We start from the raw sequence: 24,131 nt of genomic DNA, 5'->3' as shown, positions 1-24,131 counted from the left end.
CACTTCTTGGTTTCCACCACACCACATGATGTTTAGCTGACTGATTCATACACATGATCCAGGCAACCAACTGATGGCTTTTGAGATGAGATTCAGCCATCCCTCCCTCATTAGAGACTTTCCTCAACCACAGAAAAACGCCTCCCATGTCTTTGTGCCTTAAATGACCAGGAGATTGGTCTCTTAATCTCAAATAACACAAGACACGCATTTAAATCCTAACAAGTACTGACACTATTGACACAACTGAGGTGAAAAGGCTGCCTTGTGGTCTTTGGTAGATCATTTTCCTGTGTTTCCAAATAAGTCAGTCCTCAATTTTATAATGAAAATAATTGATCTGATTATATCTGATTTCATCAGAACAACTCAAGTGATGAAGTTACAACTCACAAAATCTCACTGTCATCTTTTCTTTTTTCTTTGTTGATATTCAACACTCGATTTCTCCTGATCTCCCCTTTTCCGGAGTCTTTGCACCAGCCACATCACTGTCATTCATCCTCTCACTTTGCGCAGCGCATCTTTAAGAGTTGAGCCTGGTTTTGAGCTGGAGCTTTCCCCCCTCATCAAGCCAAGGGGGCCTGACTCTTACAGAAGTGTGATCCCTCCCCGTGCTCTCCCTGTTTTGCCTTTCCTGAGACCACACCCAAGCTACGAGTAAGGACGGACCCCTAAAAGCTCTCCTCCACATGGGACCCAGCGCTGAGCTCCAGCCGTACCCCAGCCTCTGAAACCGCAGCCCGGGACGGGCCGGCCCCTCACGGCGCTCTCCCGCCCTCCGCTGCCTGCCCTGAGGGCTCCCGCCGCTCCCCGCCCTGTGGCGGCCCCGCGGTCAGTGGGCGCGGCGGCCCCCGCCGCCAGCGCAGCCCCCTGCCCGTCCGGCTCCGCCCGCCACAGCCACCTCGCCTCTCCTCGCCTCGCCTCTCCTCGCCTCCCGCCCGGGTGCCACTGAGCCGAGGCGCCGGGCGGGCAGCGGGCGGGCGGCCGCGCCATGAGCGCCGAGTGCAGCAGTTACCTCAACGCCGACAAGGTGCTGGTGAACGGGTTCAGCTGCCCGCGGGCGGGCGGCGACGCCCGGGCCGTGTTCTGCTGCGGCTTCCAGGACGTCAAGTACTGCTGCGATGACCCCCACAGCTTCTTCCCCTACGAGCACAGCTACATGTGGTGGCTCAGGTAGGGGAGCGGCGGTGCCTGCCGGGGTAGAGGCGCCGGGCGGGAGACCCGTGGTCGCCCGAGCTCGGCTCGGGTGTGTGTTTGTGAGGTACTTGTAGCCGGGCACTTTCAGACTGCCTTTGTCCCGCCGAGAGTAGCGGTAGAGATGCATCTTCATCCCAGAGAGACTCGTGTTCATGCCAGGGTAGTTTCTGAAGGAAATAACTCGTGGTCTTGGGAAGGAAGGCTGGGAAACGCTCGGTGCCTCTGGCAGAGCATCCGGAGCGTCTCCCGCCCTTCGGGCGTGAGGGGAGCGGCTGTCTCGGGGCCTGAGCGCCTAAGATGCTGCGTGCCATAAAGTTCCCAGTGACTTGAGCTACTTTACCATGTAAGATAAAGCACTACGTAACTTTCCACTTAGAAGGGGCAGATAATGAGCCTGGTGCTCTCCCGGGATAGTGCAGGGATCCGCCTGGCTCTGGCCGGATCTCCAGCAGCGGCAAGGAGGGCTGCACTCAGCCAGCCCGGCTGCTTTTTGTGCCTGATTCCCCTCGGGCTCCTCAGCACCCAGGCTGGCCGTGTCACACCTCTGCATGGGGCTTCCACTCTGTTTCTTACGGACTTCTTATTATCCTTGATTTTGTCAAATCCCCTTCTGGGCTTGCTTATACCGTCTGCTTCTGCAACCCTGCTGGCAGCAGTCACTACCTGCTGTTTGACTATAGATCCTTTTACCTGTTTTATACTGTTCCCTACTACTTTTCTGGAGTGCCCTCTAGTATTCAGATTGTGAGATTTGGTGAACAGCAATTGCAAGTTCAGTTTATGCACAGTGTTTAAAATGTTGTGAGCATTTGGGGCATCTATTCTCAGCTTTCACCTTTCAAACGGAAGAGCTTTTGGATTATCCTTGAGGCAGATGCTGTGTCACACCCATCGTTTTGGTTACATCTCATCCATACTGTTTTTCACTCCACAGGGCTGATGTTGGAGGTGCATAATCTGGAGCTGCATGCCCAAGGTGTGGATGTGGCAAGGTTCTACAGAGTGGCCAAATGTTGCCTCCAGTCTTGCTCTCAATTCCATTCTGTTGGTGGCCAATGTGTTAATGTCTTTTTATGCCATTCACATTCACTCCATTATTTCAGTGAGCTCTCACTGAAGACTCTAAAACTTTTCTGGAGTTCAGAACTGCCTGTTCTGAGTTTATTGCTATGTAGGCTTGGTTTTGTTCTTTATATGTTACATTATGTACACTGAAACTCATGTATATCACTTTTGCCTGCTCACTTAGTTTTCTTGTAGTGTTCCTTGCCCTCAGCATTTGATTGCTTGTAGGAGCTTAGGATCATCAGAAACTCAAATTTCCTTCTTCACCAGGTCATAGATGAAGATATGAATAAAAATCAGTCTCAGTGACATTTCTTCACACTGAAAAGGGACGACTCAAGCCTTGCACATTGCTCCTTATGCTTTTAAGCAGCCTTAAATTTGTAGCAAAACCTTTCCCTAATCCTATATAAATTCCATCTTTTTAACTCCACTTTCAGTGCAAGGCTTTGTCCAAAGGCTTTTTGAGACACGTAACTCTGTCTGCTGGGTTCCTCTATCCCTGTGCCTATTGACACTTCATAGACTCCAGCAGGTTTACAAGGCAGTGTTTTCCCCTCCTCCTAATGTTGATCCTTTCATTCAAGATTTTATGTCAGGAAGCTGTAAATGCCATCAGCTCCCTGGGGTGGAGCATGGTAACGAGATGACTGGGGGTAGAGGTCAAAGGACCTGTCCCTCATTTTGGGGAGAGTGAACTTGGGTATCATAGGCGGGCTCAGATTCAGCACTGTGCAGCCAGACGCCCTCAGCACCTCGGCCAGCAGCTCTGCAGCTCCACGTGTGAATTCCCTCAGGGCTCCTGAGTTAATGCTGTCCAGTACTGTGGACTTATTATTTTAATTTATCTGATCTAATATTTAACGTATTATTACCTAAAATCTGCTTTGTCTGGTGTAAAGAGTGGGTCGATTGTGGGGATCTCCCAGCCATCCGCCCCTGTGACAGACACACAATTATTTGGATTCTCTGATGTGAGAAGACACTTCCAAGTGTCCTTTTTTACACTTCTGCTATCAAATACTCTGTTTTAATGCTATATTTTTGCATAACCTCTGACTGTTTCAATCACAGCAAACCTTCTCAGGATGGCAGAAAAACTGAAGGAATAAGTTCATATTGCATCACAATGTCTCATCTGGATGTTGTAGTGAAGACTCTTAAAGCTTGATCTTTTCAAAAACTACCTCCACGAACTGAATCCCAGGAGAGGCTTTTATTAAATACCTCTCTGAAAGCTCTTCCTTTAAAAAGATTTTGTAGGATCTGAGAAATGACTGCTTAGCCTTCATCTAAGTCAGAAATTTGGGCTCAAACTTTGAAAATTAAGGATTCTTTTTCTTTCTTTCTGCAGTAGCCCTAAGCTGCTGAAAGGTCTCATGGAAATTGCCATTAGTGGAGTTTTGGTTGTGCTTAATTCCTACCATAAATGACTATATTTGTTGTAGAAATAGGTGAGTAAATACATTTTACCTCTCTAAGCAAAGTTAGTGAGTGGTTAGAATTGAATCACTTCCTATAAGTGTTTTCAGTAACAAATAGAATAATTTTTAGTTATTAACACTATAGTGTTATAAACATGATAGTATTACATTATTTTGAGAACTGTATACATTTTCACATGACAGGTCAATTAGTAGCTTAAAGTAAACATAAAAATAACATTTTTTGCCCTCTCAGAATGTTTTGATGATCACTAAACTCTTACTGATATTGGTTGGTAACAGCCATATGATAAAATAATCCTTAAAATGCTTTTTTCAGCCTTTGAGGACACACTTTTAAGACATGAAACCCTTAAGATTTAAAACTAAACAAGAGTTAGGCAAACCAGTCAAGGTGAGTCTGGAGATGGAAGGGAAAGGACTAGGAGGCTCTGATGGGGGAACTCTTTTAGGTTTTGCTGTACTCCAGGACTTGGGCGTTCTTTTCCTAAATCTTCATTTGCTTGACTCCCCCAGGTCTTTGAAAGCAGTGCCTGAGTGCACCACAAGTGGTTGGTCGTATCTCAGAGGTTCCTTCAGTTTGGTGGCACACCAGGTGGAATTGCAGGAAACTCTTGCACGTTTCCCATCTGTTTTTCCTGCTGTGGGATGGACATGGCCAGACCTGTTGGCCTCCAGCTCTGATTGAGCAGTTCATGGAGAAGCCAGCAGCCTTGGCAACCCAAATCAATAGTTTCTTGCTAGCCTATGCTCTTCTTTTTTCTTGCCAATTCTCTACTGCCTGTACTATGTTTAGAACTAGACACTGCCCATTCCCTTAGCAACATGGAACCCTCTTTTCCCCTCCCACTTCTGCAAAAACTGCAATATTTGACAACATCCAAACACCTGCTGTACTGGGAGCTGCTGGACTATCATAGATAATAGACTATTGAGCAACTCTGACACATTTCACATTTTCTGCAAAATTTATTTTATATAATTAATAATATTATTAATTTCTGACTTATACTTTTTTTTTCTAAATAAAATAATAAAATTTGGGGGGTTTTTTTAATCATAGATCTTGAAAGACTTATTTCCTCAAAGAAGAGGGAAGGATGCATTTTGCTGTCTCTTACAGTTTTCAGGAGCCCATGGAACAGGGAAGGCAATATTAGGAAAAGGCAGAATTCATCAGAAGGTTATTCAGCTTTTGAATCCACAAACACAGATGCTATAAAACAGCAGTGAGCCAAACACTGAGCAGCTCAGCCTCCAGAGCAGTGTGCTGTGCATGCCCATGCAGTTATCACATCTGCTTTACCTCCCAAGCTGAGTGGAAGGGGAGAAATGCTGAACATGTGGTATTTGTACTGAACTGAAGCAGTTATGTTCAGTCAGCCTTTTTGTTTCTCTTTGTTCTAAAATATTTTATGCTTATTTTTGTCCCTCTTCTATGAAGTCTTATTTTTATAATGGCCTCTTTCAGTATCAAATAGAATTCTAATATCCATTCCAAAGCTGTATCTTTTAAGTTGCATGTAATAATACATATTTGATTAAAATTCTGTCAAGCCACATATAGGTTTTACTCAAAATGCCTTCTTAATTAATACCTACATGGTGGCCTAATACTGAGGCCAAGCTTTCCTTGGCTGTACCAACCTCCAGGCATCTGTTTTGGCTTTCCAAAATAGCAAGCCTTTTGTTTCTCTGTGCCCGTTCTTCCAGTCTCTCAAGAATATTTATCTGTGTGCTTTGCAAATACTGTGAACGACACGTCACTGCAACAATGGCATTGGGAACATTTGATTTACTCGAATCCGGGTGACTCATGAGCTTCCTTTCAGTCTATCAGTGGGCAATACTGCCTCTGCTTAGCCAATATTTAAATTTTCCCTGGCTTTTGATGGTGTGGATGGGCTAATGTTATGAACTAAAAATAACTGTAGGGGTGTGATGCTGATTATCCACTGACAGACAAGTCGATGGAGCCGCTCAGCAGCTCTCTGGACACAGCCTGGGGATCCCTGGGGAGGCTGCTGGCAGAGTGGAGCCTCTGCTGAGTGAAGCCTTGGGCTGTACTGCAAGCCTGGATGTGGCACTCAGTGTAACAGCAGTGAAATGTGTGGTATGGCTCTATCTTTATGTGGAAAATAACTTGGGAGAGTTCTGTTTGGATCTCCTACCAAACTTAACATTGCTCGTGTCACAGCTACCCCATAGCCTTTACTGCCATCTTTATGCAACATATTTGCTTTGGGGTTGAGTGGGTTATTAATGCAGGAGGGTTTGCTCACTAATGAGGCCACAGCTGTGGGCAAGAGGGACTTTTTAGTTTGCTTGTTTAGTGTCTCTGCTGTCAGACTGATCTCGAAGACACACCCTGAGACCCATAGACTGTTACTATGTGGCCTTCAGACAGCATTTAAAGTAAAGAATGGAAGGTGCCAAAATCTTTTAGCAAAGACTTTTTAAAGCAGATATGCAGCACCATAGTGATTGCTGTTGAATCTAGAGGACATGCTGTAAGATTGTCTTTATTTTCAGGAGTGTAATTGTTAAAGTGGTCAGTGATCATAGTCATTTGGTATTTTGTTTCTAATAACAGCTTTAATATGCAAAGAATGAAAGAAAATATTGTATTCTGGTTAAGAAATGTCAGTATTCAGAGCTGTGGAAGAGATATTAAATTTCTCTGAATTAGATTAATTAAGAAACAGCCCTCCATCCCCAAACTTGAACGAAAATTAATCTTACAGAACTTAATTATACCTTCTCTGTGGGTTGACAGCTTCAGCAGTTTGAGAACAATCTGGTAGCAAAACATTGTGTGTTTAAAAAGAGTAGGTACACATTGTCCTGATTCCTGATTCATTCAGGAAGTGGAATCAGAGTGTCTGTTTGGTTTTGTGATGCTGGTGAGATCTTCTCATCTTGCTGCTGGAGCATGATCAACATTTCTTGTAGCACATAACCTATGATGAGCTTTGACCTGGAGAATTCCTCAGGTTTTTCTTGCCTTTTCCTTTTGTAACTCCCAAAGTTGTGTAGTGATACTGAAAATTCTTTGTGCTCTGCAATACACAACTGTATTGTCCATGTCATCTTCTACAACTGCATGGAGAAGAGCTACAGCCAAGAAGGAACAGATGTCTGAATAGAAAAATGTATAATCATTAGTATGTATTTGATCTATTTGGCTTTAGGGCAGCTGACTCTGCTTAATGTTTGCTTAATGGTGAGAACCTCCTTAGTCCTGCACTGTGGGCTGGAATTTAAATGAAATCTTACAATAAAGCGTGTACTGTCATGACAAAAAAGCACAAATAACTGTTTCTGAAGAGCCTTGGTTGTATCACATGATTCTATGGCTATCCAGCCTTCTGTAATATGTATGTCTTCTATTTTGTCTATTTGGGTCAAGGTGTTTCAAGTGAAAATGCAAAATAAGGCCAGAACCCAGGTGAGATCTCTGAGTGTAGGTCATATTCAGATTCCATAGTAAGCAGAATATTGCTTGCAAATTTTGTTTGAGCCAAAAAACAGTAAGGAAAAATTTGCTTAATATGTACATATATGCACAAAGACATCAGGATATCCTATTTAATGCAGATGATAAATACCATGAAAAATCTTCAGAAGAGTAAAGCTGTTCTTTGCAGAACCATTTTGCTGATAACAAATTATTTTAGCTGTGCATGGAGCTAAATGTTGCCCAAACTTCATTACTTAATCTGACCAGTAACTAATGAAAACCTCATGTGAAAGTCATAGCAATATCTGCTGTTCTCATCCTGCTGATTTTAAGAATTTCTCCTGTGGACATATCTGTGTGCTGGTGCTGTGGGAGCTTGTAGAGAAACTTTGCAGTATCTTGAATGTAAAATTCATAAAAACATCCCAAGGCACAATTCTTCTCATCTTCCTGCAAGGCCACAGTAGAGTTCACTTCTCCCTGATGGCAGTGATGTATAAAGGCATTTTTATGACTAGAGGATGGAGCTTGTAGAATTCAAGACATTCATCTCTTCTCTGTCCTTTTGACATCTGTCAAAACTGTAAATATACCAGAGCAGTAATATAAGGATTCTCAGTCCTCAGACTCCTCATCTGTGACCAAAAAGCTGCTGTTTGATTTCACCAGAAGTCAGAATCTTTGTCATGGACTGTAGAATAGAGGACTGGAACATGGAAGGCATCAAATGGCCCAGGAGAGTGTAGGAAATGATAGCTAGTCTGTATTATATTGGATCCTTTATTTCATCAGGAGAATTTTATATTAGGAAAAGACTTGAAAATAAGGGCTGGAAATCAGGAGAGATTTCAGTGTATACATATAGTGTCTCACTGTATGCCTATGGGAGATGTATAAAGTAGCTTTTATTCTGCAGGATAGCACCTTGATAAAATCTACATATAGTACTGTATGTTTGGCCTCCAGAGTAATTCATTCCTGCTTCTTTGATGCCTTTGATATTGTGAGTAAACTAATTCAGCTTTAGTTTTCCTTTTACTGTGACAAAGATCATGGGAGAATTTCTCCAGTCTTGATTGGAGATTTATTTCATTTATGCAAAGGCAGAACAGCAATCACAGTACTCCACCCTGCTCTGCAGAGCTGCTAACAGAATTGAATAACATAGATTGCATGGGTTTTTATACTATAAAAATGGCATTTCAGACTGAAAATACAGCTTTAATAGTCATGTAGTTTGAGCTGCCTGGAACCCTAGAATCCCTCTCAGTGTATGCACTGAAGAAGTTTTTGATCTCACTGATATCAGTTACTGCATGAAGTTATTTCTGATTTTCATAAATACACTTATGTCAGACTCAGGAGTAATATGCATGAAATGTCACTGAGGGCCGGATGTTCAACTGCTGTGTAATGACATTGACCCTTCTGAGGACAGTGAAATAACTGCAGTTTATGCAATTGAAGTATTGAGCTCTCAACTTTGATTTACAGCAAAATACAGAGTTACTTCCATGCCTGAGTACAAGTAAACTCCAGACTTCAACTTGACCATTGTTTTAATGGGTCCTCCAGGCTGTTTGTACACTTAATTGTTTTTGTTTTTCTCTCTTAGTGTTGGAGCACTCGTGGGCCTGTCAATAGCAGCAGTGGTCCTCTTTGCTTTTATCATCACTGTGTGTGTTCTCTGTTACCTGTTTATCAGCACCAAGCCACGCAGCAAACTTGATACTGGTTTGAGCTTACAGACAGCAGGTAAGACCAGTTGTTATTGATGTGCATTATCACCTGCAGAGGAAAAGCCTTACTCTGTCTTTAAATGGATGTGGAGGAATCCAACAGTGTGTGTTTTCTTTCTGATGGGAATGTCAAGATGTAATCAAGCTGTCCTGCTGTATGCCTGCTCTGTGAAATCTGCACCAAATTCAAAACATTTAGCACAAGCTTAGTATATTTATTTAGTAGTAGGAAAAATGTAGAAGTTTGCAATACTGGGTGAGGGTAAATTAGCCCCTTTATCAGGAAGAGACTTATTGATTTAGTTGCTCTGGATTTCCTGTCAAGAGTACATAAACATATAGTAGTGATTCATTCTAGGAATAAGAATCTCAGGAGAGAGTTCAAGTGTATTTTCTTGTGACAGAGAGAGGTCATTCTTTTTATTTTTTTCCTTTCTTCCTGACATAGAATCCAGACTTTGAATTCTAAAACTGTTTCATTAGCAGTAGTCCATGCCTTTGTGCCCAGACTGTGTTGGCAGATGCCTGCAGGAACAGTGCATGTAGTCTGCACTAACCCACTCACATGGGAAAATTACTGCTGCTGCTGCTCCAGTTCACTACATTTGTGAAATCTCCCTTGGCAAGATGGGGTGTGATAAGTTTCACCCTTTGTCTTGGACTTCCTAAATATTTAAATGAACTGTTTCAGCAGTTCAACCAGTAAAGTTGTAGGAAATAAAATGCCTACTTATGTAGGCATTGGAAATTCAACAAATGCTAGGTAAAAAGTCCCCTCAGCTCAAGTTTTCTCTTTACTTGTTATTTTAAAATGCTTCTACACCTGCATGGCAGTAAATGACCAATGAGTTTCTGTAATTACAGCTTATTATAGAGCAGTAAGCCCCCTCCTGAGTGTCTAGTTAACACAGTCCACTTCATATCAAGCTTCCTATGTGTAATTTTCTTCTCCAGAGAATGCAGGCTTTGGTTTAAAAAGGGTTCATAGAGCTGTCAGAACTGCAAAGCCTTCCTTTGTAGCTGTGTGAGGTGAGCAAGCTGCTGAAGTCACACATTCAGCAAACTGCTACTAATCTACGAATTGAAAACTTCACACTATCCTGGAGAGAGAGTGGAATTAAGACCTGCTAGCTAGAACAGCCTAAATAAACTCTTGGGTGGGATGAACAAAATGCTCTCGTGCTCCTCTACAAGATGGTTGTGTCTTAATTATAAACAGGCATTATGTTTTTGAACATGTTGCTGTTCAATTTCTTCCCTTGGGTTTTCCTGCTATGGCAGCAGCTCTTAATCCACTGCCAGGACAGCAGTTCTGTATTTCTCATGCCTTTTATTTTTGTGCCAGACATGTTTAGCACATGAGGAGCTGGGAAGGAGGCAGGTGCTGCTACTGCACCACTGCTGCCAAGCAATTCCATCTTTCTGTAGGGACCTGAGCCCTGCTGCAAACCCACATCCTGCTTGGGTGGCAGAGGCTGTTCCTCTCTTTGTAGGATGAGGTGAACAGCATCCCACTGATGACCCAGCATTCATGTAGGCATCCCAAGCCACAATTCTGAACCTTACGAGGCAGGGAAGCTGAGGGATCTTTGCTTTTTCCCAGCCATCTTCTGTGTGGTTTGGAGCTTTGCTTGGACAAATTCCTTTGTATTTAAACACGGGTTTGACTGCTCTCATCTTGTGTTTTTTGCTTTTATTATTCTGCTTCTTTGGCTGCTTCAAATGAAAATTATTTCACATCCAAATTCTCATAGCTTTGGCTGTTGGTGAGGTGGGATGCTGGAAATTGAAAGCCAGTTGCTTTGCCAAGGTTGAGAGATCTTTAGAAATGTTTTAGGATTTCACTGACAAGCCTTCATTTCACTGCTTGCCTTCATCATACTTGGGTTTCTTTTGCATGGAAGTCATGCAAGGGCTGAGTGTCTGACAAGATGGCTGGTTAGCTGCTTGCAGCCCTGGAGAAAATAAAAACAGCCTCTCTCCTCATCTTTCAGTTCTTCTGAGAATGCAGGATAACTGTACATAAGCAATAAAAACAAATTAAAAAATTAAAACAGTTTTTAGACGCTTCAGAAAGCTGCAGTCCTGAGGGCTGTGAGTTTTAAGTATGAACTCAGTTCAACACAGCTTTTTCTGAACTGGCATAATTTTGCCTTTAGATGAAGGCTGTGTTACACTCTAGTTGTTGTGCAACATCTGGATTCCTGGAGCACTCAGAGAGCACTCATTTTTGAAAGTAGTATTTTTTATTATATTCAATTTCACCCATAATACATCAGCTCAGTTGGAGTTTCATATCTCATTAAACAAACAATTGGTTATTTTATGCCTTTCCCTATCTCACATAATAACAAAAGTTGGTCATTGTTCTTTTTCTTAGGCTCATCCAAGATCTCCAAAATACAGAAGTGGAGTGGTTGAATTTTTACAGAAACAATATCCAGATCAATGATAAATCTAACAATAAACTGAATATGAAGCCCTTTATTAAAGTTTCTGATTCTACAAAAAGCATATCTACTGGAATTTGCCTCTGTTTAACCTTAAACAAATGGTCTTCCATAGCATCAGCACAGATCTTCCATTGCATCAGCACTGAGTGTTAGAGATTGGGTTCTTGAGTTAGCTAAGGATGTTTTAGCCCTAGCAAAAATTTACATTTTAATCTGAGCATTGAATTTCAGGAAGAATGAGCTCAGCCACTGGTATAGACAAGGAAGAACTACTTAAATGTTACTGGAGTCAGACATTTATATTTGTAGAGTGCAAAGTTGATCTGTAATATGCAAGACAGTATGTGCAGGCAAACACATATAAATGAAGATCCTGCATTTCAGTTGCTTGTTAAGCTCTTTCCAAGAGAAAGTATTTTTCATTGAACTCATTGTAGATGTTTTTGTTTCTCCCATTTGAAGGCTGGGGATGTGTAGTAGTGGTAAAAGAAGGCTCGAAGAAATCCAAGCCTGAATATGCAAACATGATGTATTTATTCAAGGTGAAAGGGAATTTGGCCATGTGCTTTGTTCTTCTTTTAACAAAAAACTTTTCTTTCTGCAAAAGGTTTATCCCCTTCCCTATGTGGGAAGGTAGAAGTCACAGGATTTTAAGTGTTTTGTTAAGGCTGAATGAATAATGCTGGAACATCCCCACAGTGCAAGATAAGGAGGACTGAGTAAATATTGCATAATTATCAGGATGGGAGTGGTAAACAGGCAGAAAAGGGGAAATTCAGAGGCACCCCTGGAAAAGGTGTGGCTCTGGATTTCCCCATACCCTTGCCTTGACCAGGCAGCTGATGGGAGAGGAATGATCATCTCTGCTGGCCCCTGAGAATGGGCTTTGCCATCACAGATATAAAAGGTGGAGAGAGTCTCTCTGCCTTGATGACCCAAACAGTTTTTAATCACATTTTCTGAGTTGCCCTGGTATTTCTGCCAGGTCTGGAAAGACCTTTGAGATGAAGTGCTCCATGCCACTGCAAAGCATGAATAGCAAATTACATTTTATGATGATAACTAATACTTCTCCCTTAAAATTTAGCATGGGAAGACCTCTGTAAATGTGTTCAGAGTCAGACAAGGACCTTTGGGTTGGAGTGTGAAAGAATTGTGGCCTTGTAAATTAATTGTAAGTGCTAGGGAAGATGTGCTTTAATAGAAGTTATTAATTCCTTGCTCTTGCAAAGCAGTGACATCACAGTTTGCAAAAGTTCATGGTTTCACTTCATAACAAGGAAAAACACAGCTTGAAAAATAGCCAGATGACTTTTCTGTCCCTATTTCTCTCCTTAATCAAAGATTCCTCATGGGGAGTTATTCACATATATTAAATATTCAGGTATTTTGATGAAAAAGCACAAAACTCTCACACATTGTTTTTCTTAGCTCAGTACAATTTCTGACTATTGGTTGTGCAAGCAGATAGCTGCTGTCTGAATTCAGATGCTCTGCTTGGCTTTTGGAGTGTACACCCATAATTTTGCCTTCTAGGTTTAGGAGTAATTTCAACTGTTTGGTGTTCTTGTAGCTGGCTTTAAATTTCCCCAGTTAGGCTACTTTTATCATGTACCTCAGATTTCTGTATCGGGAAAAATCAGCCAATGGGCTCAACTGTTGGAAAAAAACACTTTTTTTTTTTTTGCCTTCTTTTTATGAAATGAAGAAAATTTCCATTTTAAAGCTGGGAATTCAAGTTTAATGGAAGGGTACATCACTAGAACAGATTGGATTTTGAAATGTCTTTATTGGACTCCTTAGCTTTTAAATTTCCCAGACTTTCTTGTAGCAGCAAGATTTTTGCAGCTCATTAGGAAGGATGTTTTTTACTACAAATATACCCCTAGCTGCTGTAGGCTTCAAAAATAAAGTGCCTTCCTCTGTAACTGCTAAGAATTCTTTTTTCTTCTTTTTGGGTTTGTTTTTTTTCCCAGCTGAAATAACTCAGTTGTTTTCAACTAAGATCTTAGCTTAAATACTGTTGTGCAGATTTTTAAAAATGCTAAACTACCAAATCCCGTTTTTGTATTTTTGAAACCAAATTGCAATTTTTTCAATTCAAACAAAAGAAAATAAAATTCAGCTTTCAAAACACCTCAATAACAAATAATTCCCCTTTCTCAATCTGCTTTGCTTCAGGTTCTTATAAAATTAAAATTTTAGCATTCTCAACTTTTCATCCCTTTTTGGATATAGGGAATCTGTTTTTCAATCCCTTCCCCACACACTGGCTGGAGAAAAGTACCCTGCCCAGTTAAGTTTATCTTTTCTGTCTCTTTGTGTTGGCCCACACTTGGGAAAATGGAAAATGAGGTCAAAGACAGTGTTGAACTAAAGGGTAATGGGAAATCCAGGGAGGCCTGGGAGGAAGATTGATGAGCTCCACAAGGAGAATTAGATGACAGGATAAAGCAGGGAGAGGCTTTGGAGCTGGCAGATAAAGGAGAAAACTTCAAGGAGCTGAATGCTCCTGGGAGCTTTTGGAAGAGGGATGGGACTGATGGAGCTGGGAGCAGCAGGGCAGGGAGGCAGCGATGCTGGAGGGGATGGAGAAGGTCCTGGGGGCCAGCAAGTGGAGCAGAAGCCTGGTGCTTGGGGAGAGAGATGGACAGGGAGCCTGGCAGAGGGGGAAATCATGTACAGGGTTGAGATTTAAGGCAGAGAAATGGGAGGAGAGTCTCCAAATTTGACTTGTTATTCATGGATGTGGGCACTATCGTGGGAAGGATAGTAGCAGAAAATAAGGACTGGAAACAGAATGAGAATAGTGGGAAGGGAATGGAAGAACAAATATCAGATAAAAAAGGAAATAAAGTTGAGTGCATTTAGGAAAGTCTTTTCTTCTAGAGCTTTGTTTTCTCAGCTGCCAGCAGGGATCAGTGAAAACTGGCAGAGTATCTCTCTCCTCCCTTCCTGCAGTGATCCACTGTGGGCTGCCTTTGCTTTAGTTACTCTGCTCAGATGGGCAAACTTGAGTTATCTGCACTGAATCAAAAGATTCCTGCCCTTCTGCTCCAAGCAAGTGTCTGTACCAGTTAGCTGGTGGAATTTTAACTATTTCTTACATTAACCTATGAAGCTGTGCTCTGAAAAACAATATTCAAATGCTACTAAGCTTCAAAATCAAACACTCAGAAGATGGGAGATGCCAGAACTAAAGATTTGGTGGGAAATTGGTAAAATGCTTAACTAAAAATAGTTTTATCTGCTCCTGTCATCACATTAATCTTTCTATAAAACTTGGGTAACACTTGCAAAGAAATATTGTGAGCCTCCCTACACACACAGAGCTTTGGGGTCACTGGATGAAGGTGACTGAAAGCAGCAGTGACTGATTATGTTTGGAGAGGGATGAAAGTTTGAGATTTCTCATCCGTTTTCTTGAATATGGGAAATTTTAATGCAATTTCTTTCAGGAGACTTTCTGATTTCCTGCTACAAGCCCAGCTTATACCACGGTGCTGCTTCCTTAAACTGCTCTTCTCTTTGATGTCTATTCCTTTTTAACACAAGTTAATAATTGCAGCCTCCCTGAGGCCCAGGAATGCAAAGTGGAATGGATTTAATCTGTCTCATCTAAAAAATGTAGAAGATTCCAGGAACTGTGGTTTTTCTAATGCAGTGGGCATATTTATGTATTACTACTTGCAACTGATGGAAGAATAATGCTCTTAATTCTTCTAAAAATGCCTTTGTTTTACAGACAGTGAGGCCAGAGGGAGTTCGATATGTTAAAGACAGAGGCACTGAATGGATTCTACCAATGTTATGAAGAAAAGAGGTACCATGAGAATGTTTCTTTTTATCTTATTCTGTTGTATTTGTATACTCTCTACTCTGTTTTACATGGATTTTATAAAATTATTCTTTATGTGGGTTTTTAACTTTTTGAAAAGCACTAGCAAACTGTCTCTGGCTGATTCATTTACACACTGCCCTGATGCTGTCCTTGCACAGGGATGTATCTGCAGAGACTTGGACAGAGTCCTTCCCCAGACAAATCTCTTCCAGATTTACTGGCACTGAATACTCCATCATGGTTATGTGCCAGACAAGATTATATTCCCTTATGCTGTTATTGTCCTTTCCCTGAGCTGGCCTGGGTGCACCAGAGCTTACTGTGGAGGCAGACACTGTAACTTATTCAAAAGAATTTCTTTAGTGATGAATTGCCAGAAAGGCTCCTGTGTGATGAAGGGTGAAAGCAGTGAAGTTCTGTTGGGCAGTTTTCCTGGGGATGCAGGAATCAGTGCCAGGTAAATTTTGCTACAGAACTGGAGAGGGTTATCTTGCAAGAAAGTTGATTTTTATGCTGAAATAATGTGTAAAGGTCAAACTGCCTATGGCACAGACCATGGAGAACAGTGTTTAAAATGTACCCCAGTACAGATGAGCTGTACTTCAGACTTAAGAGGACTTTATGAATAATGCAAAGGACTTCAAATGGCATGAAACATGCATTTTACTTTCTGCAGGGGGTGAAAGCTCATGGCTTAACAGCCACAGAATGTGAGAATAGCTGCAGATCACCAATGTCTAGCACAAGAAAAATAAGTGGTCCTATTTGCTCAGCAGCTGTTTTCAGATGAGCAGGAAAGTAAATGAGTCAAGACTTCCCTGTTTCACTTGTACCCTTAAAAAAAGCCACGCTGTGCATCCCAAGTGCAAATGCATCTTTCTCAGAACTCTTTATCAGCATAACAAGTTGATTTTGGCTCCTGTTCCTTATAAAAAGACTGAAGTGTAACAAAACTAATTTCAAAACTCCTAACCACCTCCACACGTTTTTTTTTTTTCTGCTGTTGCAAATGAAATGGCTTGTGGGAGAAAAATGCCATGGAAAGACTAAAATGGATCCTGCAGTCAGAAAGCCGTCTGTAGTGAGAAAATCCAAAAATATCCCAGGCAAGCACCAAGTACTGAGATGAGCTGAGCTCTGTGAATGTGGCATTGCTTTTTGAAGGCCATGAGCCTCTCATTTCCTCATGCTTCTCTTTGCCTTCTTTTCTGTCATGGTAGAGAGGCTGATGTTTACAGGGTGCCTGCTAACCCACTGTTGCTTACAGGGAGAGAATTGAGAGAGAGCTGCAAAGGACTTGGGTAGGGTTTGATTATATATGCATTATATAAAGACCATTATAGATATATATGCATGCATTATATAAAGACCAAAAGATCTGGAAGCTTTTTTTGTGTATTAATTACACAACTTTTTTTTTTGCCAAAATGAGTCTGGAATTGTAGTGAAGACTGAAAATACTTGAGATCTCATTTGGAGCTAAGTCCAGGAAAACTATGTCCTTAGCCTGTGAGCCTTTTTCCTTCCTGATTCAGAATGGAAAAGGAGGCAAGGATCTTTTCTGAACTTCAACACATAATATGGCTAAGTGTTGATAGAAATTCCAGGTCTCTCGTTGTTTTTTGTCTCCTGCTTTCCACATGTGCTTGCTGCAGATTTCATACCCACACCTGTCATGGAGAGCCACTTCACAGTGCAGCATTAATCCAGAGAGTCCATCAGTTGTTACAAATTTCTACTGCTGGGAGAAAGCTACAGGTGCCAATTAGATTTCCTTTAGCAGGCATATTTCTTCTGCCAAATTCACTGAGTTTTAATTAGGAACAGGACCCCTTGTGGTTGGTGTAGTTCAGCATACAATTCAGGTTTGTTTGCTTGCTCTTTTCCAGCAAAAGGGCAAACACAGCTCTTAGCTTTTCAAAGGGAAAGGGAGGAGCTAGGCAGATGAAGGCATTGCTTCTAACTTAGAGTGATAATACATTAAATTATTAAGTAGTTGACCTATGCACAAGAAAAATCTGACACAGATTTAGTGAAGACAGATCATGACAAATCAGTCTAATTTCTCTCTTTGTCAAGGTAATTTTGCCTATCAGGTAAGTGGGAACAAGTGGCTGTGATTACAGATTGTTATGAAAAGGGAAATTTTCAGTGACTCATTCTCAAGCGCATTTTTGGAGGGAAGAAGGATGTCTTGGGAAGTGTCTGGCACATTATCCCAGATAAGTAGTAAGAGCTTGGCTGAAGAACTAAAGAGCACATGAATAAAATTTTTGAATGACACCACCCTGAGAAGAGTTGCAAGACTCTGGGGCTAAAACTACCTTTCAGAATTATTTCTGTGCCCTCAAGAAATGTTCCTAAATTTAAAAAAAGTGAAATAGAATAAAAATCAAGGTACTGTAGTTAAAAAGGAGAAACCAAGTCCTCAAGTATAATTGAAGAAGCTGACTAAATAGTAAAGAAATGCTTCCTAATATCCAGTGTAAACCTCCCCTGGTGCAGCTTTGAACCATTTCCATGCATCCTTTCACTGGATACCAGGGAGAAGAGATCAGAGAATCACAGCATGGTTTGGGCTGGAAGGGACCTTCAGGATCATCTAGTTCCAATCCTGCTCTCATGGGCAGGGACACCTTCCAGTAGACCAGGTTGCTCAGAGCTCCATCTCACCTGACCTTGAACACTTCCAGGAATGGGGCATCCACAGCTTCTCTGGGCAACCTGTGCCAGGGCCATTCTCTCCACATTCCCCTCCTCAGGGAGCTGGACAGGGCAGTGAGGTCACCCCTCAGCCTCCTTGTCCCTGAAGTACACAAGCCCAAAGTCCTTAGGCACTGCTCATGGGACACTCCTGCCACCTGTCCTTCCAGCCCTTTCTGCAGCTTAGTTGGTCTCTTTTGGATGCTTTTGAGTACCTTAACATCCTTCTTAAATTGTGCAACCCAGAACCACACTCTTCATTCACAGTGAGACTGCAGCAAGGCTCAGTGCAGCAGGATAACCCCCTCTTCTGAGCAGCTGGCCATTTATTGGTGTCTGACACACCCCAGATGGGGTTTGCCTCCTCAGCTGCCAGAGCACACTGCTGTCAGCCAGATTGCAGTGCTGGGGAAGTGTACAAATCTCACTTTACATGTATGTCTCAGCTTTTCATTTAAGTTCATCAGGAATGTGTAACTATCCTCAGAGTCTTCAGCAGAAAACAATCTAGAATTTGAATCTACAAAAAGTATCACTGATAACTCAGATGAGCATCATTCCTCTCAGTGAATCAGTACTGATGTTCTTTGGTGGTTAGGATGCTCCTGCTGCTAGTTGCCATCTGCCTCAAGCCCAAGATTTCATGCTTCAGAACTTCTGTCAGTAGCTGAGTTAGCTGAAATTGTCCAGCCAGACTTCAGTGCATGTCCATTTTTTTGCATATCCAGACAAACATTTGCTTCTTAATCCATCTGTACCAACAGCTGTTGTGTTTTACCTCAGAATCAATCCTGCTTAAATGAGCAGTAGAGCAATACAGCAATTTATTTTGTATAGAAATTCCTCAAATGTAGTTTGGAATATATTCTGGTGTCTTTCAGGGTTAAAGGCACACATTGTAAGTATGTCTATCATTAAAAAGAAATTAACTGCATGGTTTGGTGTAGATTTTAATGGTGCATTTTCCAAGAGGCACTGTATAGAAATGCTAGGTGAATGACTGTCTTTATGTACAAAACCTTTTTTGTTTTGTTTCAGCACCATTGTGTGTGGGCCTTTATCACATGCAAGGGGAAGTTCTCACTTGCCCAGCAGAGGAGCAGCACAAACACCCCCAGAGGAGGCACTTAGTGTTTCATAGCTCTAGTAATGCACTTTAGGGGTGCTATTCTTCACCTAATAAAGGTTAGGAATATAATGAGATACTTGGAAAGAAGTATCTGTGCCAGTGAAATGGATTGAGCTGCGTGGTTTGTTCTGGATTCTTTTGTAGGGGAAAATTCAATCCCTTCTTCAGTCTACCTCGTTACTGTTACTGGTATTTTGCAGATACAGAGCTGCATCCATGACAAAGCCCCCACCAAAACAAGCTGTTGCCAGAGCCAAGTGACTTCAAGACACTTCCTAAGGCACAAGGATGGAGTGTGACTGTAAGCCACAAGAACCTGACTCACTCTTCCAGAGGTGTTTCCTGGCTCTTACAACCCCTGTCTATAGCCAGGGCCAATCTGAAGCTGGGCCAGGCTGTGTCTGTGTATGGTTGCTATTCTGAGAAGTTGTGTGTTTTGATTTGCACATGTCAGCTACTGCTGTTCAGTCATTTTCATGCAAGTTGTCTCTACCCCGTGCAATTCCAGTGAGATAATGCAGTTTTCAAGAAGAGCAGAGTTTGGCACACCATGTTGACCAAGCTTTATTTTAAGCTTTCCCCATGTGCCATCTCAGTGTGGTGTTGTCATGTCATGAACATGGTTGTCTTTAGCCAAATGTGACTGTTCAGTGCACAAACCAATGTGAATGTAGTACCTCAATAAAATCTGGCATTTGTGTTGTATTTTTCTTAATTAATCATTTCCCCTCACTTTTGTTTCCTCAGAAGATTCTTGTGAATCTTGAAATTATTTTGAAGAATTTTCTAACAAAAGGTGAAGTTAATAAAGAATAAATTTTTGTAGGGGAGTTAAGATTTAAGCTGTTTTCACTGGCATTGGTATACACTGAAATGAATTGAAATAAACATCAACAGTTGTTTTGCAGATTCTTCATCAAAACATGTTGGAATATTTATTGGGAAGCAAACTAAAATTTTCCAGTAGTAATTCAGTTTGGAGCACTAATTTGTGAAGTGTTGAGCTTCCTTCAGGTAATCAAAGAGCTCTAATTGCACATTTTATTTCTCCAGAAGTCTTAGGAACAGCCAACACAATCTTAACTGTCATATTTGAGTTGTCAGTTCTTTCAAGCTTTCAGTCTTGAAATCATGAACATTAGTGATAATGATTTCTTTTCATCTTGTGAGGGTTTTTTAAGGTGAGTGAGGTGAGATCAAAAGAATTTCAAAACTGTTTAACCATGCTGTTGATATGAAGGCAGTAGACATTATAACTTCCATTTGCAGATCAGGCCTAAAATACTTACCTACCATGTCAATTTTGTCTGTTGTTATACTTCAACTTGTTAAGACAGAATCCTTGTCTACTGTTTGGGAGTAACATCTTTTTGTGTGATAGTGCTTGAAATTGAAACTCTGTAGCTGTCTGGTACTGTGCATCAAAACCCCAAAGTGCTTCTGATCTCATCTGCTCTTGTGTGAAATAATACACAGTGCCTCCCATTGAAGTAGAGAATGTGCTGTGTGTTCTTCCAATAGCTGTCTGTATATAATATCTCATTAAACTGCTGTTTGCCACTATGGACTGGCAGAAAATTGAAACCACATTGGATGCATAAAGAAAATGTTTTTATAACAACAGGACATAAACCTGATCTTCCAGCCTCATAATTTTCTTGATTGGGACTGTCAAAGAGCAGAAGGGAAAGGATTTATGAGTTTTGCTGTCTGGTTTCCTTGGAGGGTGCCAGCCATGAGATAAAAGTTCTGGAAGCATATGCTTCATTTTGAACCACCAATAAAAGATTTATGGAAGATGAAAAAAAAAATTTAAGTTATTTTAACTTCATACAAATTTGAGTCAGCACTTCTTTAATTTTTAAATTCTAAAGATGCTTAAAAGTAACAAGATGGATATTTTGAATGTTGCAAGATCAAAATATCTTTGATTTCTGTCTCTTGGGCAATTTCAAAATCTTTGATTCCTCAAGTAACGAGGTTATTTTTCCCCTCAGATACTGGACTATTTATTCATTTTGAGTCTCTTAAGGCACCAAAGTAACAGAATTAAAAGTAAAAAACAGAATGCAAAAAGAATGGTTCCAGTTCTTTGGTTATGCCCAATATCTGTTTTTGTTTTCTGTCACTGTGCTTAGGAAAACCCATTCCTTTGCCCTTTTAGCTAGTTGCTTTGTAATTGAGGGTTTCTAAATGTCACCAAAAAGTACCTCCCACACAAGTTTGATTAGGGAATCAGCACACTGCCCAGAACAGCTTTCAAATGTAATGTGCAGTCACAACAAGGGCGACTCCCTGTGCTTAATAGGCATAATAAGCCCTAATGTACTTGTTAGACATAGCCCTAATTTTTGCCCTGGGAACATTTTAAGCTTAAATTGCTTAAATTACCACATAAAGCAAATTCAGGGCTGTTGTGCCATCAGCCATACAGAAGCTACTAAATCTCACAGGAGTTGCTGTGAGCATTTTTTATTGTTTTTTAAAGTTGAGGAGTTTTTCTAATCATAGGGACAAAATCAAAGTTGGGTGAAATAAGCTTCTCAGACTGTGGGATGTAGAAAGTGTGTTTGTGTGTGTGCACACACAGATACCAGCAAAGCAGCATGAGCAGCAGCCCCTGATGGATTTCCTGGTCCCAACCAGGCTGGCTGATCCCCACTGGCAGTTCTGGGCCTGGCTCCTTCTTCCTTTGGAGTCACCCTGGCAGAAGTGGCAGCTCACTGCAAAGTGATCTACTTTTGTCATCCCTACCATTCTCTGATAATGCAATATTAGTAACTGCCTTAATCTGACTTTGTGTCTAAGTAGAAAACACCTAATCAATACTGCCACACAATCAGTCAAGTATGTAATGATTTTCGTAATAATCACTTTTAATTAATTATTCACTTTAAAAATAATTTCTGAAGACTTTATCCTTTGCAATTTTTAAATTAGGGAAGAAAGACCAAAGAAAAGTCAGTTTTACTGAATGAAAATAATGCCTGTTTTAATGATTTTCCTAACATGACAAATGCTAGAGATCCTCACAACTGTTACATCCTTCAAGTTTTGGAATAATTGAGGCAGGAAAAGCATAAAGATTCAGCTACTTCCTAGGAATAAAAATGAGAAGTTTTGGAGTTCTGTTCTGTTAGCCTGAAGCTCACAGGAATCCTGTCTTTTAAGGTGAAGTAAGGAATTTAAAAAATTGTCCAATAGATTTTGAAGTGATCTTGTTATTTTCATAGTCATTTGTTTGGGACTGCAGGAATTTCAGAAAAAGTACATATTTTAATAGCTACTAAATAGTGGGGTAGAGATCCACTAATACTGATTAAAAGCAGAGGATGAGAGGATTCTACAATGGACTGGCTTTTCAAGAATCTGAGCCAGGTGAAGGATGTCTGGTTCAAAAAAAAGAGATTTCTGCTGCAGAGAGAAATTGAAAAAGTTGAAAACCTCATCTGAAGAACCATCTCTGCAAGTTCCCTACACCGTTTATTTCTGGGTCTGTGGAACAGGTGCTGGTTTCTAGTGCTCAGCAGGATTATTGCACTTAGCATCTCTTTCCTGTCATTCTGTAGTTCCTGAGATGTGTGTAGAGTGTGTATATGATACCTTTGTATGGGAAGAACCTACCCAGGCATTTCTGAAATCTCTAAGTCTGTGGCCAATATACTGAAATTTAGATTTCACATGTATTATAAACCAGCCACTTGAAAACATCTTTTTAGTCCCATCCATTATTCCTATGCATTTTCCAACCCACATCCTTTAGAAAAAAACTGTTGAAGAGCCTTGCTTTATATACTGAGAGTACATTTTGATGGCAGCAGCAAACAGAGTGGTGAAATTGATTAGTGGGAACAGTGTAAGTTCAAAGAAATGCACATAAGCACCTTTTTTGTATCTGATGTTTCAGGATACTAAAGATGAAGTGTATCTTATGAAACCACAGCTTCCCTTTCCCCCAGTTTAAAAAGAAGCTGGTGGCAAAAGGGTATTAAGGACCATGATTATTTTCTTTCCTGCATCAGCAGTGCTGAACTTTTTGTCAGCTGGGTCACACAGTGTGACCTAAAAGTTTTGAGGGAAAATGGGTTGTTCAGGCTTTGGTTGGCTGTGGATGAACTTCTGCAGAGGAGCATGGACTTGATGGGGCAGCATCTTGTACCTCCTGAGCCCTCATCCAGGCAAAATCTGGATCTGTTCCAAAAGGGTGGGCAGAAGGAAGAGCCACACTTTGTCTCCAGAAATAAAGGAAAGTGAGCAGCTGGTTTATGAACATTTTGTGTTGTCAGTTCTCATGTTTACTATGATCATCTGGATTTCACAAATAAACCTGTCATTGACCTGCTCCTTTGCCATTATTGCTGCCTCTGTTCTCCCTCTTCTCTCACACAGCTTGGAGCAGGTGGAAACCTTTTAGGTGTTGATGCAGGGTCAAGAGAGTGCTGAAGTGGCTCTGCAATGGCTTTATAGGATTGTACTCCAAAACAGAGAAGCCTTGTGGAAACCAAGTCTGAGGTCAGATCCATGCCTACCCAAAGTTGTGACTTATTCTGGGGAGAGTGAGATGTTCCTCTTGTTCCTGATGAATGGCTGTTTGTTTGTGCAAACAAATGTGAGGTTAAGTATGTTTCCCTTAATGAATGTACTGAGAAATTGAATCGGTATTTTTGAATCAACCACAGAAATTTCAGTAAATTGGATCTGCTTCTTTTATAGTGCTGAATCAAAATGTCAGACCAGCACAACTCAATTATAGGAGAGGAAATAAAACAACATGCTGAATATCAGCAAGTTATTTCAAATTGCCAATGCCATAACTACCTGTGGGAAACAAGAACAAACAAGGCAAAGATTCAGCTGTGGGAAAATTGGCTCAGAGCAACTTGTTTGCAAAGTTTCAAAACTCATTTTTTCACCTCATCTGAGCTTTATAGACTGGCTGCACCCTTCAGTTACTGGTTTTCTTAAAGAGATCTTTTAGCTGCAAAGAAGTGAGGCAAAGTAATGGGAGAATCAGTATTTGTGTGTTTGGTTTTTTAAAAGGTAAAGGAAATTCTTGTCCTTTCAGCCCAGTGTTGGTTTTCATTTTGTCTTTTTTA

The 24,131-nt window shown here is 41.0% G+C and overlaps 1 protein-coding gene across 1 annotated transcript; it reads left to right on the top strand.

Moving 5' to 3' along the window:
- Positions 1 to 672: 672 nt before the first annotated feature.
- SHISAL2A (shisa like 2A) lies at positions 673 to 19,740 on the top strand. The gene is made up of 4 exons (XM_066556090.1): positions 673 to 1,176; positions 8,786 to 8,925; positions 15,108 to 15,185; positions 19,236 to 19,740. Exons 1-3 carry the CDS (start codon positions 995 to 997, stop codon positions 15,137 to 15,139), a joined length of 354 nt encoding a protein of 117 aa, XP_066412187.1. The 5' UTR covers positions 673 to 994; the 3' UTR covers positions 15,140 to 15,185; positions 19,236 to 19,740.
- The last annotated feature ends 4,391 nt before the right edge of the window (positions 19,741 to 24,131 follow it).

This window comes from Molothrus aeneus, chromosome 9, assembly GCF_037042795.1.
Source record: "Molothrus aeneus isolate 106 chromosome 9, BPBGC_Maene_1.0, whole genome shotgun sequence".
In the NCBI taxonomy this organism is placed as follows: domain Eukaryota; kingdom Metazoa; phylum Chordata; class Aves; order Passeriformes; family Icteridae; genus Molothrus; species Molothrus aeneus.
The sequence above is the reverse complement of the archived record's forward strand: the minus strand, read 5'-3'. Positions and strand labels throughout refer to the sequence as shown.